Consider the following 12,605-nt stretch of genomic DNA (forward strand, 5'->3'; position numbering starts at 1 on the left):
CCCAACAGTCCCTCTAGTCCCTGCCAGGAGGCGCAGAGGAGAGAAAAGGCCAAGTCGTGGAGGCCGAAGGCGAAGGTGAAAGTTGAGATGGAATGATCACTTCCCACAGAATTTTTAAAAAAGAAGAATCTTCAGGCAGAGGGAAGGGATAGCTCAGGAAACAGGAAAGGTGAATAAAATTATTGGTTTGAGAGGCAAATGAAACAATGTGAACTGGCCCCTCTGTCCTCACTAGATCCTCTAGACAACTAGGGGACACAGTGTGTGGAGTGCTAGATTTGTAGTCAGGAAAGCCTGAGTTCAAATCCTTCCTCAGATACTACCTAGCTGTATCACCCTGGGCAAATCACTTAAATGGTACGTGATTCCATTTCCTCAACTGTAAAATGAAGATAATAATAGTAGTTACTTCCCAAGGTTGTTGTGAGGATCAAATGAGATATTTATGAAGTACTTAGGACATAGTAGAATCTTAATAAATTCTTGTTCTTTTTCCCTCTCTTCCCCTATAGAACTGATCAGTTAAAATATACAGTCCTCTACCACTGAGTCTTTGTCAGCTCATCCTACTGCTCATGTATTGCCTAACCTAACGTACCTTAACTTACTCTTACTGCTCCTTTATGTGCTCCTTCACTTTACCCCCAAATTTCTCTATAACAAACTCTGTAGTCATCCTTTACTTATTCCTTCACAAGTCTTGATAAGATCAATCCTGATACTTGTGCCCTTGGTACCATTCCCCAGTTTTTCCTCCAGAAACTTGTCATTCTTTTTTTTTCATCTTCAATTTGTTCTTATCTACTAGCTTGCTTCTAATCACTTACAAACATACTTTGTTTTTTTTTATCTTATAAACAAACAAAAAAAAGTCCTTTAGTTAGCCCTATAATTCCCTTAATCAACCCATCCTATATCTCTTCTTCTCATAGCCAAGTTCCTAATGAAAATCCTAATGAAAAAAGGGGAGACATAAGAACAGGATCCCAAGGAGTTTGTGTATATACCAGAAATTCTCAATATCAAGCCAAGCCCCCAGGCAAAAACTATATCCCCATACTACATCTGTGGGAATTAATAATTTTCTGGCTTCTTTGGTCATAAGTTTTTCTTTCTGGATTCAAAAAGGAAAGGTCTTAACTATGATCTGAACATACAAATATGCATTCTGGAAAGTTCTTATTAAAAGCAAATATTCTCTCTTTAATTGAATCTACCCCTATCCACTCTACATTAAGAAAATCTTCCAATTCTTTTTGGTTGGCTATACTGCTCTCAATACCATTCCATTTATGCATAGTCAAATTCTTTCTAAATGAATAACAATCTGATTTTTTTTTTAAATAACACTATTACATACCATAGAAATGAACTAAACGAGTGAATAAAGCTTCCAAATGACTACTGCTTTGGGTGCAATGGAGAAGAGACAAATAGCTTTTTCTCTGCCTAAACACATATCTACTGCTTTGGAAGAGAAATAGGTAATAAACAGTGAACACATTAAATAGATCAGCTCTCATGATCCAGAAATGGTAGTGGAAGAAAATTGAGTTTGCTCATCTCACTAATCTGACAGCTGCCCAGTGTGCTCTCAGTTCCTTGTTTTAGTCTTTGTCTGGATATTTCCTATGTTCCAATCTCCATATCTACTATCATCTATTGTCCTCTGCTCTCTTTTTGCCAGATGAGCAATGACTACCAGCCATTACTTAGCTCTGTATTTTAACGGTCCTGAAGGGAGTACCAGGAGGTTCTCAATCCTGCCTTTTATCATCCCCTCCATTCTGCTACTCCATATGATTGCCACTTAACCTGCAAAAGTCTCAAAGTCGAAAGTCACAGGAACTTCAGGCACTCTGGGTAATGAGTGTATACTTCTAGAAGTCTGGAAAATATGTGGGAAATGTGCTAAATTTGAAATCAGAGGATTATTAGTCTTGTATTAATGGTAATCATGCCATTTACAACAAATGTACATTATTACATTCAGCAGACGTTATTGTTCTGTCATATCTGATTCTACGTGATCCTGGGACGTTATTGTTGGAGTTTTCTTGACAAAGATACTGGTGGTGCCTGCCATTTCCTTCTCCAGTGTGTCCCCATTTTTATAGATGAGAAATTGAGGCAAATAGGAAGTGTGACTTTACACATTTGAACTCAGATCATCCCAACTCCAGGTCTAGTGCTCTATCTCATATCCATCTAAATCCTCCTTCAGCACACATAATAAAATTTGAAGCATCATGTCTGTTACATCCAGGGCATTGTTAGGGAAATAGGAATATTTTATTTTAGGCACAAATCTGCCAAAATAAATTTTTATTTAATATTAATCTAATATATAAGCATTTCTAGCTTAGAGAGAAAAATGTCTAAACTTTTCTAGACCTTTCCATGCGCAAGAAATTTGAAGTGAATCTTGAAAAATAAAAATATAGTTTTCAGTTAACATTCCAGAAAAATTATTTAATCTTCAATTAGAACAACTCAGTTCCTTCTTTGATCATTCCCCTCAAGAAATGAAACTTCCTCCCTGAGATCAGTATTGATCTCTTAAGATCAATATTAAAATAGAAGAGAACATTTTTCTTGATAGATCCCTATGCAATTGCACCAAGGCATAGGTAAGGCAAAAAATTAAGCAAAAGTTAGGACTGGTTATCATTTTTAATCCATCTAAGAAAGTTTTTAACTTTTATTCTAACCACTTTCTTAAATAGAAAAGTCTAGAAATGGTTTTAGGTAAAAATATTAATACTTTCAGTTGAACTAAAAAGGGTTTTATTATGCTTCCATAATGTAATACATGTTGACAACATGAATACATTCATAAATATAATACAAAAACATGTTTTTTTAAAAAGCCCACAAAATAATAACATTAATAGGCTTAAATAGTAAAAAGTACATATAAACATTGGCTTATATGAAAATAAGGACTTAGAACAATACTGCTAAAAGTAGCTAACAATTTACAATAGTAAATACATGACACTAGCATATTAGCAAATAAATAGCAAAACAGAAGAAATCACTATTGATTAGAGAAATGCAAATTAAGACAACTCTGAGATACCACTTCACACACCTCAGATTGGGTAAGATGACAGGAAAAGATGCATTGTTGACGAATTTATGAAATGATCCAACCATTCTGGAGAGCATTTTAGAACTATACCCAAAACTATGTATACCCTTTGATCCAGCAGCTTCTCTATGGGTCTGTATCCCAAAGAGATCATTAAAGGGAAAAAAGGATTCAAGTGCAAATAATGTTGGTAGCAGCACTTTTTTGTAGTGGCAAGGAACTGGATATTGAGCAGATGCCCATCAATTGAGGAATGGCTGAATAAGTTATGGTATATGAATGTAATGAATGAATGTAAATAGAATTAATTATTTTCTATAAGAAAAGATGAGCAGGCTGATTTCAGAAAAGCCTGGAAAGATTTACATGAACTGATGATGCTAAATGAAATGAGAAAAACCAAGAAATTATTGTATACAGTAAAACTAAAATTACATAATGATCAACAATGAGGGACTTGACTCTTCTCAACAATGAGATAAGCTAAGGCATTTCCAATAGATGTGTGATAGAAAGTTCCATTTGAATCCAGAGACATAACTATGGAGACTGAATGTGAATTAAAGCATAACATTTTCACTTTTGTTGTTTGCCTTTCTTTCCTCTTGTCTTTTTTCCTTTTTAATCTGATTTTTCTACCACAACATGACGAATATGGAAATATGTTTAGAGGAATTGCACATGTTTAACCTAAAAAAATAGAACAGAAGCATAACTGAGAAACATGAAGTTATTAACATTTGCAACTATGTATATAATATGTTAGACATGTCATAAGGGAAAACATTAGCATTGTCATCGTGATACATGTGTAGTTTTCTCTTTCCTATCATATTATGATCAAAAATAGGAGAGATTTAGCTACTTTTTAACTTGGAAACTTTTCTTCCCTTAGTTGATGGTGTGGACTTACCATTATTCACCACCATCAAATATATGTGCCCACTCATTTCCAAAATATATAGAGAACTGACCCTAATCTATAAGAAATCAAACCATTCTCCAATTGATAAATGGTCAAAGGATATGAACAGACAATTCTCAGACGAAGAAATTGAAACTATTTATAGACATATGAAAATATGCTCCAAATCATTATTAATCAGAGAAATGCAAATTAAGACAACTCTGAGATACCACTACACACCTGTCAGATTGGCTAGAATGACAGGGAAAGATAATGGGGAATGTTGGAAGGGATGTGGGAAAACAGGGACACTGATACATTGTTGGTGGAATTGTGAACACATCCAGCCATTCTGGAGAGCAATTTGGAACTATGCTCAAAAAATTATCAAGCTGTGCATACCCTTTGACCCAGCAGTGTTTCTACTGGGCTTATACCCCAAAGAGATACTAAAGAAAGGAAAGGGACCGGTATGTGCCAAAATGTGGCAGCCCTGTTTGTAGTGACTAGACGCTGGAAAATGAATGGATGCCCATCAATTGGAGAATGGTTGAGTAAATTGTGGTATATGAATGTTATGGAATATTATTGTTCTGTAAGGAACGACCAGCAGGATGAATACAGAGAGGACTGGCGAGACTTACATGAACTGATGCTGAGTGAAATGAGCAGAACCAGGAGATCATTATATACCTCAACAATGATACTGTTTGAGGATGTATTCTGATGGAAGTGGACCTCTTTGATAAAGAGAGCCTTAATTGATCAATGATGGACAGAGGCAGCTACACCCAGAGAAAGTACACTGGAAATGAATATAAACTGCTTGCATTTATGTTTTTCCTCCCGGGTTATTTATACCTTCTGAATTCAATTCTCCCTGTGCAACAAGAAAACTGTTTGGTTCTGCACACATATATTGTATCTAGGATATACTGCAACCCATTCAACATGTAAAGGACTCTTGCCATCTGGGGGGAAAGGGTGGAGGGAGGGAGGGGAAAAATTGGAACAGAAATGAATGCAAGGGATAATGCTGTAAAAAATTACCCTGGCATGCGTTCTATCAATAAAAAATTATTTTAAAAAAATGAAACAAAGGAAAACTATGAGAAATAATGCAAATTAAAATAAATTAAATAATAAAGAGAAAAAAAATATATGTGCCCATATTCCTAGACCTGATCTTGACTCACTATGAGCATTTTTAGATATTCTAACATAGGAGTTTCTAAAGCTGAAATTCTAGGCAGGAAAGAGGCTGCTTCTGATTTCTTTAGGTACTCATCTCCAGGCAAAGTGGTTAGGGTTAGGTCTTCACTCAGAATATCACTTTTGGAGCCATTATTGGTTCAAATAGTCTTTATACAACTGATTGGCTTTACTAAGAGCCCATTAAGCTAATTGTCCATTAATTCTTACCTTCTATCCATCACAGTATGACTTATCTCTTGGGTGATAAGTTCTTATCTTCCCCTACTTCCACATCTATTATGTAAACATATATTACTCAATATATTACATCCATAGTACTAATTTCCTCCTTTGGAGGGCTACAGAATGGGCCAGTTTTTACTACAAAGGAACTTTGTAGGTTATAAGAAAACCTCAAACAGCAACCTGATGAATTGGAGCAAATGGAACATGATTTAATAAAGTCAATTCAAAGTTTCTGCCAATTTCATAGACTTGGGGAATTCTCTGAGTTCTCTGAGTCCTCTCTGAAGACATGAGTTAGCTAAATCAATCAGATGCTTCAGACAGGAAGTGCCTTTTGTCCCTTATTAAGTGGCTGAGAGGGTGAGTTACTTGTACTCAGTCCCAAAAGATGAGTCCTTTTGAAGTTGGCTTTCCAGTAATGCTCTGTAGGGGAAAGAATGAAGTTCCTGAAGGAAACTAGATTGTATTTATGCAGTTCCTCCATGACCTGCCAAAACCTGTGTTTGACCTGCTTTGGAAGCAATTAGGTCCCACTTTCTGAGTGGAACCCTACCAGAATGAAGGCAAACATTAACTACAGGACTTACTAAACACAACCATACAAGCCTAGACACTAGTGATATTTGAACAAAAGTTTGGGGGAGGAATGGCCATCCGAGCGAACAGAGCTATGGGTGCCAAAAGGTGCTCTGTCAGTGTTGGAATAATGCCCTACATCCACCACCTTATCAAATTGGCAAAGGGTGATAAAATCCTCTCCTACAGGAAGCTTTAGTTATAACTACTGAAAAGTGGTTGGTAAAACAATCAGTAGCTAATGAAATTGAATCTGGAAATGCCTGAAGAGACATTAAGGGCTGTTTACCTTTCCTAAATTTAAGGTATCCCATAAGGTTCCCAACCTTAGAGCCACTCAAATCTCTCTCTTCATATTTGAGTTTGGAGATGAATTTACTCCAAAGCCAAAGTCAGAGTTTCCCTGAAACTAGGATCACCATAGTTGCATTTCTGAAATATGTGGCATATATGAAAATAAAGACTAGAACAGTACAGCTAACGATAGCTAATAATTTACAATAGTAAATACATGACACAAGCACATTAGCAGATAAAAAGCAAAATAAAATAGAAGCAGCATAACTGAGAAAGAAACATGAAATCCAGAGGCCATATGCTAGAATTGTTGTGACAGAGAATGGTGGGATGTCAAACAGGTAAGAAGCTACTGGACACCAGCAGCTGAGTTATTATAATACCAGAGTATCCTAAACTAACTCAGAGAAGCACTCTAATTTCCAAAGGAGGTTTTAAGATGCAAACCACCATGGGGAGAAGCATCCCTCATCCAGTGGAAGATAAGCCCTTCCTTCCTTCCTCCATTCTCCCTATGTGAATCATAGTTGTGATTAATCAGGAGTATACTGTGGGAATGAACATAGAGTTATTGGAAATCAGAATCATTCAGGACCTTTTAGTAAGCTCTATATCAGTCATTGTGGGTAGGACCAAAAGGCAACCCTTAGGGTTACCAAAACCATTCTATATAATTAAATATCAAACAATAACAGATCTTGAAGGAAGTTTAAAAATTATTTTTCTCTCTCTGGTGATGAAGATAGAGGAGGCTGGAGCACTTCATAAACCAAAGGCAGATTGCTATAGAAGAATACAGGGAGCTGATCAGAGTCATTGGCTATGAACCTTGCCAATGCCTTCTCTATTTCTGTGGTTGAGATTGGTCAGGATCAGTTTGTTTTTAGCTGGGAAAAAGTCCAACAAGCCTTTGCTGTCCTTCCTCAAAGTTATCTGAACTTGCTCTCATACTGCCATAGTCTGATGGGCAAAAACCTAAAAAAGACTTTCCTTGAAGAAGGAAAGTGACAAGGAATGGGAAATTAAGCCAAGAAAGTCCAGGGTCCAGCCTACTAAGTAAAATTCTTGGGAATACAATAGCTACAAAAAGCCAGATGATTCTAGACACAATTCAGAAAAAAACTTCTGATACTGGACTTTGGCAAACACCCAGGGGTGGTCAGACCAAATGACCATTAAGTTTCTGAAGCCAAAAGCTTCCCAAAGCAGCTAACTCTATGATATTTTTAAAAAGCGGTTGTTGCTATTGCATCCTAGTTATTACTAAGGATGGTACAAGATCATACTATCGCCTTTCACCCAAAGCTGCCTTTTATGAATTAGATAATGCAAGAAAAGGGATCAAAAACAAGGTGGATACATTCAAGGCCACCTGGGCACTTCACAAACAGGTGGTGACCACCACATACTGAAAGCTCCAACCCAAGTCTTCAGCTCTTACCTATGAGGATCTTACTCTTAAGTGCCATTTTGTCTGATTTACTAATGTCTCTGCCTGAGTGAGGTATACAAAACTAGGTTTCACCATTAAATCCCTATGATGAATGAGGGTCCTAGAAAGTCCTCCCAGTGATTCCTGGAGCTTATTTTTGTTGTTCAGTTGTGCTTGACTCTTGTGATCCTTTGGTCACAAATTATAAAATGCACCAGCTCTTGTATGTTAGAACCTTCTATCTTCCACTATCTCTCAAGGCCTGCCCAAGTTCATGTTTGTTGTTTCCATAACACTACCCATCCCACTCATCCTCCACCATTCCCTTTTCTTTTTGTATTCAATCTTTCCTGACATCAGTTTTTTCTGATGAGTCCCATCTTCTCATTTACTTGGCCAAAGCATTTAAACTTCAGCTTCTGCTTTAGCTTCAGTATTAAACCTTCCAGTGAATAGCTTGAATTAATTTCTTTCAAGTATTAACTACTTTGAGTTCCTTGCTGCCCAAAGGACTCTCAAAAGTCTTCTCCAGGACTGCAGTTCAAAAGTGTCAATTCTGTGATGCTTAGCTTTCTTAATATTCTAACTCTCACAGCTATACATTGCTACTGGGAATACTATAGTTTTTCTCTGTTGGCAATTAATATTTCTGCTTTTTAGTGTTTGTCATAGCTTTCATTACAAGGAGTCTTTTAATTTTATGACTGCAATTACTGATCTTCAGTGACTTTTAAATCCAAATACATAAAATCTGACATTGCTTCCATTTCCCCCCCTCCTATCTGCCAGTAGTAATAGGACCAGATGCCAAGATCTTAATTTTTTTTTAATCTTAATTTTTCAATCCAATTTTCACACTTTCCTCTTTAACCCTCATCAAGAAATTTTTTTAAAAAATTATTGAAGTTTATTTTATTTTAAAAAACAGAATAAGAAAAAAGGAAAAAACAGAAAAGGTATGCAAAACAAAAAACAAAAGAGAACGTTGTCACATGCCCAGCAGATCATCAGGGAGAATTTAAAATATATAACAAAAAATTATCAGTTCAAGAAAGTATCTATATTAATAGAAGAAATTATATTCACAAGTGTCCCATCTTCACTTCCTTGTAAATTGTTCTTTTATTCTCTGCTGTAAACCTTTTTTTTTTAACTTTCTTTTTTTCCCCCTTTCATCTGCCCATCACCCCCAAACAGACTATAGTAAAGATAGGATACATTTATGTATATATAGATAGATATACTCACAGATACATATCTTTTCTATCTCTATTCTAAGAATCTGTTGATTCTTTCCTTTAATTCTGCTCCTTAATTTGCTTTGCTATTACTTAACTTCCTACCCCGCTGTGGATCCCTCCTTTGTCTTCTTCCCTCACTCTTTGCTTCCCCATTTACCCATTTCCCTGTTATTTCTTTAAAGCTTTTGGAGGGTGCTATAACCTTTATGGTATATACATAGTGTTGTCTATTTAACTATGTGAGTTCCCGATGTGAGTAGGTTTTCAGAATGACAAGTCCTCCTCTCTATTCTAATTGCCTGTGTCTCTTCTTATTCTGCACCTCATTTGTGTAACAATTATTTTAATCTTAACTCTGCCCCAATCTTTTGAGTTACCCTGTCACTAATGCTGATCTTAAACAGATGATATACATTTCCCATCTTAAAAAAAAAAAACCAAACATAAATAACTTTTTCAGGTTGAGTTCCTTGAAACTGATGTTTGATATTGGCTCTTACATGTTAAATTTTTTTTATTAAGTTCAAATTTGGTTGATTGACAGAAAGACCTGAAAATCTGAAAGTATGGAATGTCCTTTTTTTTCTCATTCAAAATTATAATTTTGCTGAATATGATATTTTGGCCTAATTCTTTTGATTGTCAGTAGATATGTTTCCAGGACATTTTATTGTGGCTGCTGAGTCACGTCCATCAGAAGTCATCGTTATATAATTTTGTTGTTGCTGTGTATAATGATCTCTTGGTTCTTCTCATTTCACTTAACAGCCTTTCTAAAATCATCCTGCTGATTGTTTCTTACAGAACAATAATATTCTATAAGATTTGTATACCATAACTTATTCAGCCTTTCTCCAACTGATCGGGATCTACTCAGTTTTTTGCCACTACAAAAAGGGCTGCCACAAATATTTTTGCACATGTAGGTCCCGTCCCTTCCCTTCCTTTAAGATCTTTTTGGGATATAAGCCCAGTAGAAATACTGCTGGATCAAAGAGTATGCACAGTTTGATAACTTTTTGAACTTCCAAATTGCTCTCCAGAATGGTTGGATCCATTCACAATTTCACTAACAATGTGTTAGTGTCCCAGTTTTCCCCACATATGCTCTGACATTTGTCATTATCTTTTCCTGTCATTTTAGACAATCTAAGAGATGTGTAGTGGTACTTTGGAGTTGTCTTAATTTGCATTTCTCTGATCAATAGCGATTTAGAGCAATTTTTCATATGACTGGAAATGGTCTCAATTTCATCATCTGAAAATTGTTCGTATCCTTTAACCATTTATCAATTGGAGAATGGCTTGAATTCTGATAAAATTGAGTCAATTCTCTATATATTTTAGAAATGAGGCCTTTATCAGAATCTTTGAATCTAAAAATGCTTTCCCAGTTTATTGCTTTCCTTCTAATCTTGTCTGCATTAGTTTTGTTTGTACAAAAACTTTTTAACTTAATATAATCAAAATTATCTATTTGGTGTTCAATAATGAGTTCCATTTCTTCTTTGGTCACAAATTCCTTCCTTCTCCACAAATCTGAGAGATAAACTAATTTGCTTATAATATCACTATATCTAAATCATGAGCCCATGTCGACCTTATCTTGGTATATGGTGTTAAGTGTGAGTCAGTGCCTAGTTTCTGCCATACTAGTATCCAATTTTCCCAATAGTTTTTGTCAAATAGTGAGTTCTTATCCCAAAAGCTGGGGTCTTTGGATTTGTCAATTACTAGATTGCTATAGTCATTGACTATTTTGTTTTAAATAATGTGAAAAAATAATAATGATAATAGAAAAAGGGCAGCTAAGTGGTACAGTGGATAGAGCACCAACCCTGAAGTCAGGAGGTCCTTCCTATCTATATGAACTTGGGCAAGTCATTTAACCCCAATTGCCTCAGCAACAAATAAATAAATAATGATATTTTGTGTTATGATCCTAACCTATTCCATTGATTGATGACTGTATTTCTTAGCCAGTACCAAATGGTTTTGATGACTGCTGCTTTATAACATAGTTTTAGGTCTGGCACTTTCACTGGCATTTTTTTTTTCATTAATTCCCTTGCAATTCTTAACCTTTTGTTTTTCCAGATGAACTTTGTTATTATTTTTTCTAAGTCTATAAAATTTCTTGGGAGTTTGATTGGCTATGGTACTAAATAAGTAGACTAATTTAGGTAGTATTTTTATTTTCATTATATTCACCTGGTCTACACAAGAACACTTGATATTTTTCCAGCTGATTAGATCTAATTTTTTTGTATGGAAAGTGTTTTGTAGCTGTGTTCATATAGTTCCTGACTTTCCCTTGCCAAATATTTTATAGTATTGACAGTTATTTTGAATGGAATTTTTCTTTGTATTTCTTGCTGCTAGACTTTGTTGGTAATATATAAAAATAAAAATTTATGTGGATTATTTTGTATCCTGCAACTTTGCTAAAGTTATGAATTGCTTCTAGTAGTTTTTTGGTTGATTCTCTAAGAATATCATCATATCATCTGTAAAGAATGATAATTTGGTTTCCTCATTACCTACTTTAATTCCTTTAATCTCTTTTTCTTCTCTTATTGCCAAAGCTAGCATTTCTAATACAATATTGAATAGCAGTGGTGATATTGGGCAACCTTGTTTCACCCTTGATCTCATTGGCAATGGTTCTAGTTTATACCTACTACAGATGATGCTTGTTGGTGGTTTTAAATAGATGCTATAAAATAGATCATTTTAAGGAAAAGTCCATTTATTCTTATACTCTCTAGTGTTGTTAATAAGAGTGGGTGTTGTATTTTATCAAATGCTTTTTCTGCATCTATTAAAATAATCATATGATTTTTGTTAGTTTGGTTATTGATAAAGTCAATTATGCTAATAATTTTCCTTATATTGAACCAGCCCTGCATTCCTGATATAAATACTATTTGGTCATAGTATATTATCCTGGGGATGAGTTTCTGTAATCGCTTTGCTAATATTTTATTTAAGATTTTTGCATCAATATTCATTAGGGAAATTGATCTATAATTTTCTCTCTCTGTTTTCACCCTACCTAATAGGTATCAGCTCCATATCTATGTCATAAAAAGAATTTGGTAGGAGTCCTTTTTCCCCTATTTTTTCAAATAGTTTATATAGTATTGGAATTAAATATTTGGTAGAGTTCACATTTTTCATCTGGCCCTGGAGATTTTTTTCTTAGGGAGTTGATTAATAGCTTGTTCTATTTCTTTTTCCAAAAATAATTTTCAACATTCATTCTTGCAAACCTTATGTTCCAAATTTTTCCCCTCCCTTCTCCCTCTTCTCTCCCTAGATGACAAGTAATCCAGTATATGTTAAACATATGCAATTCTTCTATATTATATTTTCTCTTCTTGATCTGTTTTCTAGATCTATAGATGTTTCACATTCTATTTTATCTTTTCATTCGTTGTCATCTGTTTTGTTATTTCTTAGTCTCTCATATCTTCATTGGCTTCCCCTTGCCAAATTCTAATTTTCAAAGAGTTATTTTCACTTTTGAGACTCTGACGAGGTTAGTGGTAGTGAAGAGGTGCAAGAATTGGGGTGGGGAATCCCCTCTGGTCAGCACAGGTCCAATACAAAAGAATT

The 12,605-nt window shown here is 35.1% G+C and overlaps 2 protein-coding genes across 3 annotated transcripts in view; one reads left to right on the top strand and one right to left on the bottom strand.

Annotated features, from left to right (window-relative positions):
• The window catches only part of ZMYND15 (zinc finger MYND-type containing 15), an 11,870-nt gene extending 8,206 nt beyond the window's left edge, over nucleotides 1–3,664 (top strand). The window contains exon 13 of one of the 2 annotated variants that reach the window (XM_051995900.1): nucleotides 1,688–3,664. In XM_051995900.1, the coding sequence (XP_051851860.1) occupies nucleotide 1,688 (1 nt within the window). In that variant the 3' untranslated portion in view covers nucleotides 1,689–3,664. The other variant, XM_051995899.1, reaches the window with a different exon arrangement.
• The window catches only part of CXCL16 (C-X-C motif chemokine ligand 16), a 44,234-nt gene that overhangs the window by 13,591 nt on the left and 18,038 nt on the right, over nucleotides 1–12,605 (bottom strand). The gene's annotated exons all lie outside the window — the stretch shown is intronic.

This window comes from Antechinus flavipes, chromosome 4, assembly GCF_016432865.1.
Source record: "Antechinus flavipes isolate AdamAnt ecotype Samford, QLD, Australia chromosome 4, AdamAnt_v2, whole genome shotgun sequence".
In the NCBI taxonomy this organism is placed as follows: Eukaryota; Metazoa; Chordata; class Mammalia; order Dasyuromorphia; family Dasyuridae; genus Antechinus; species Antechinus flavipes.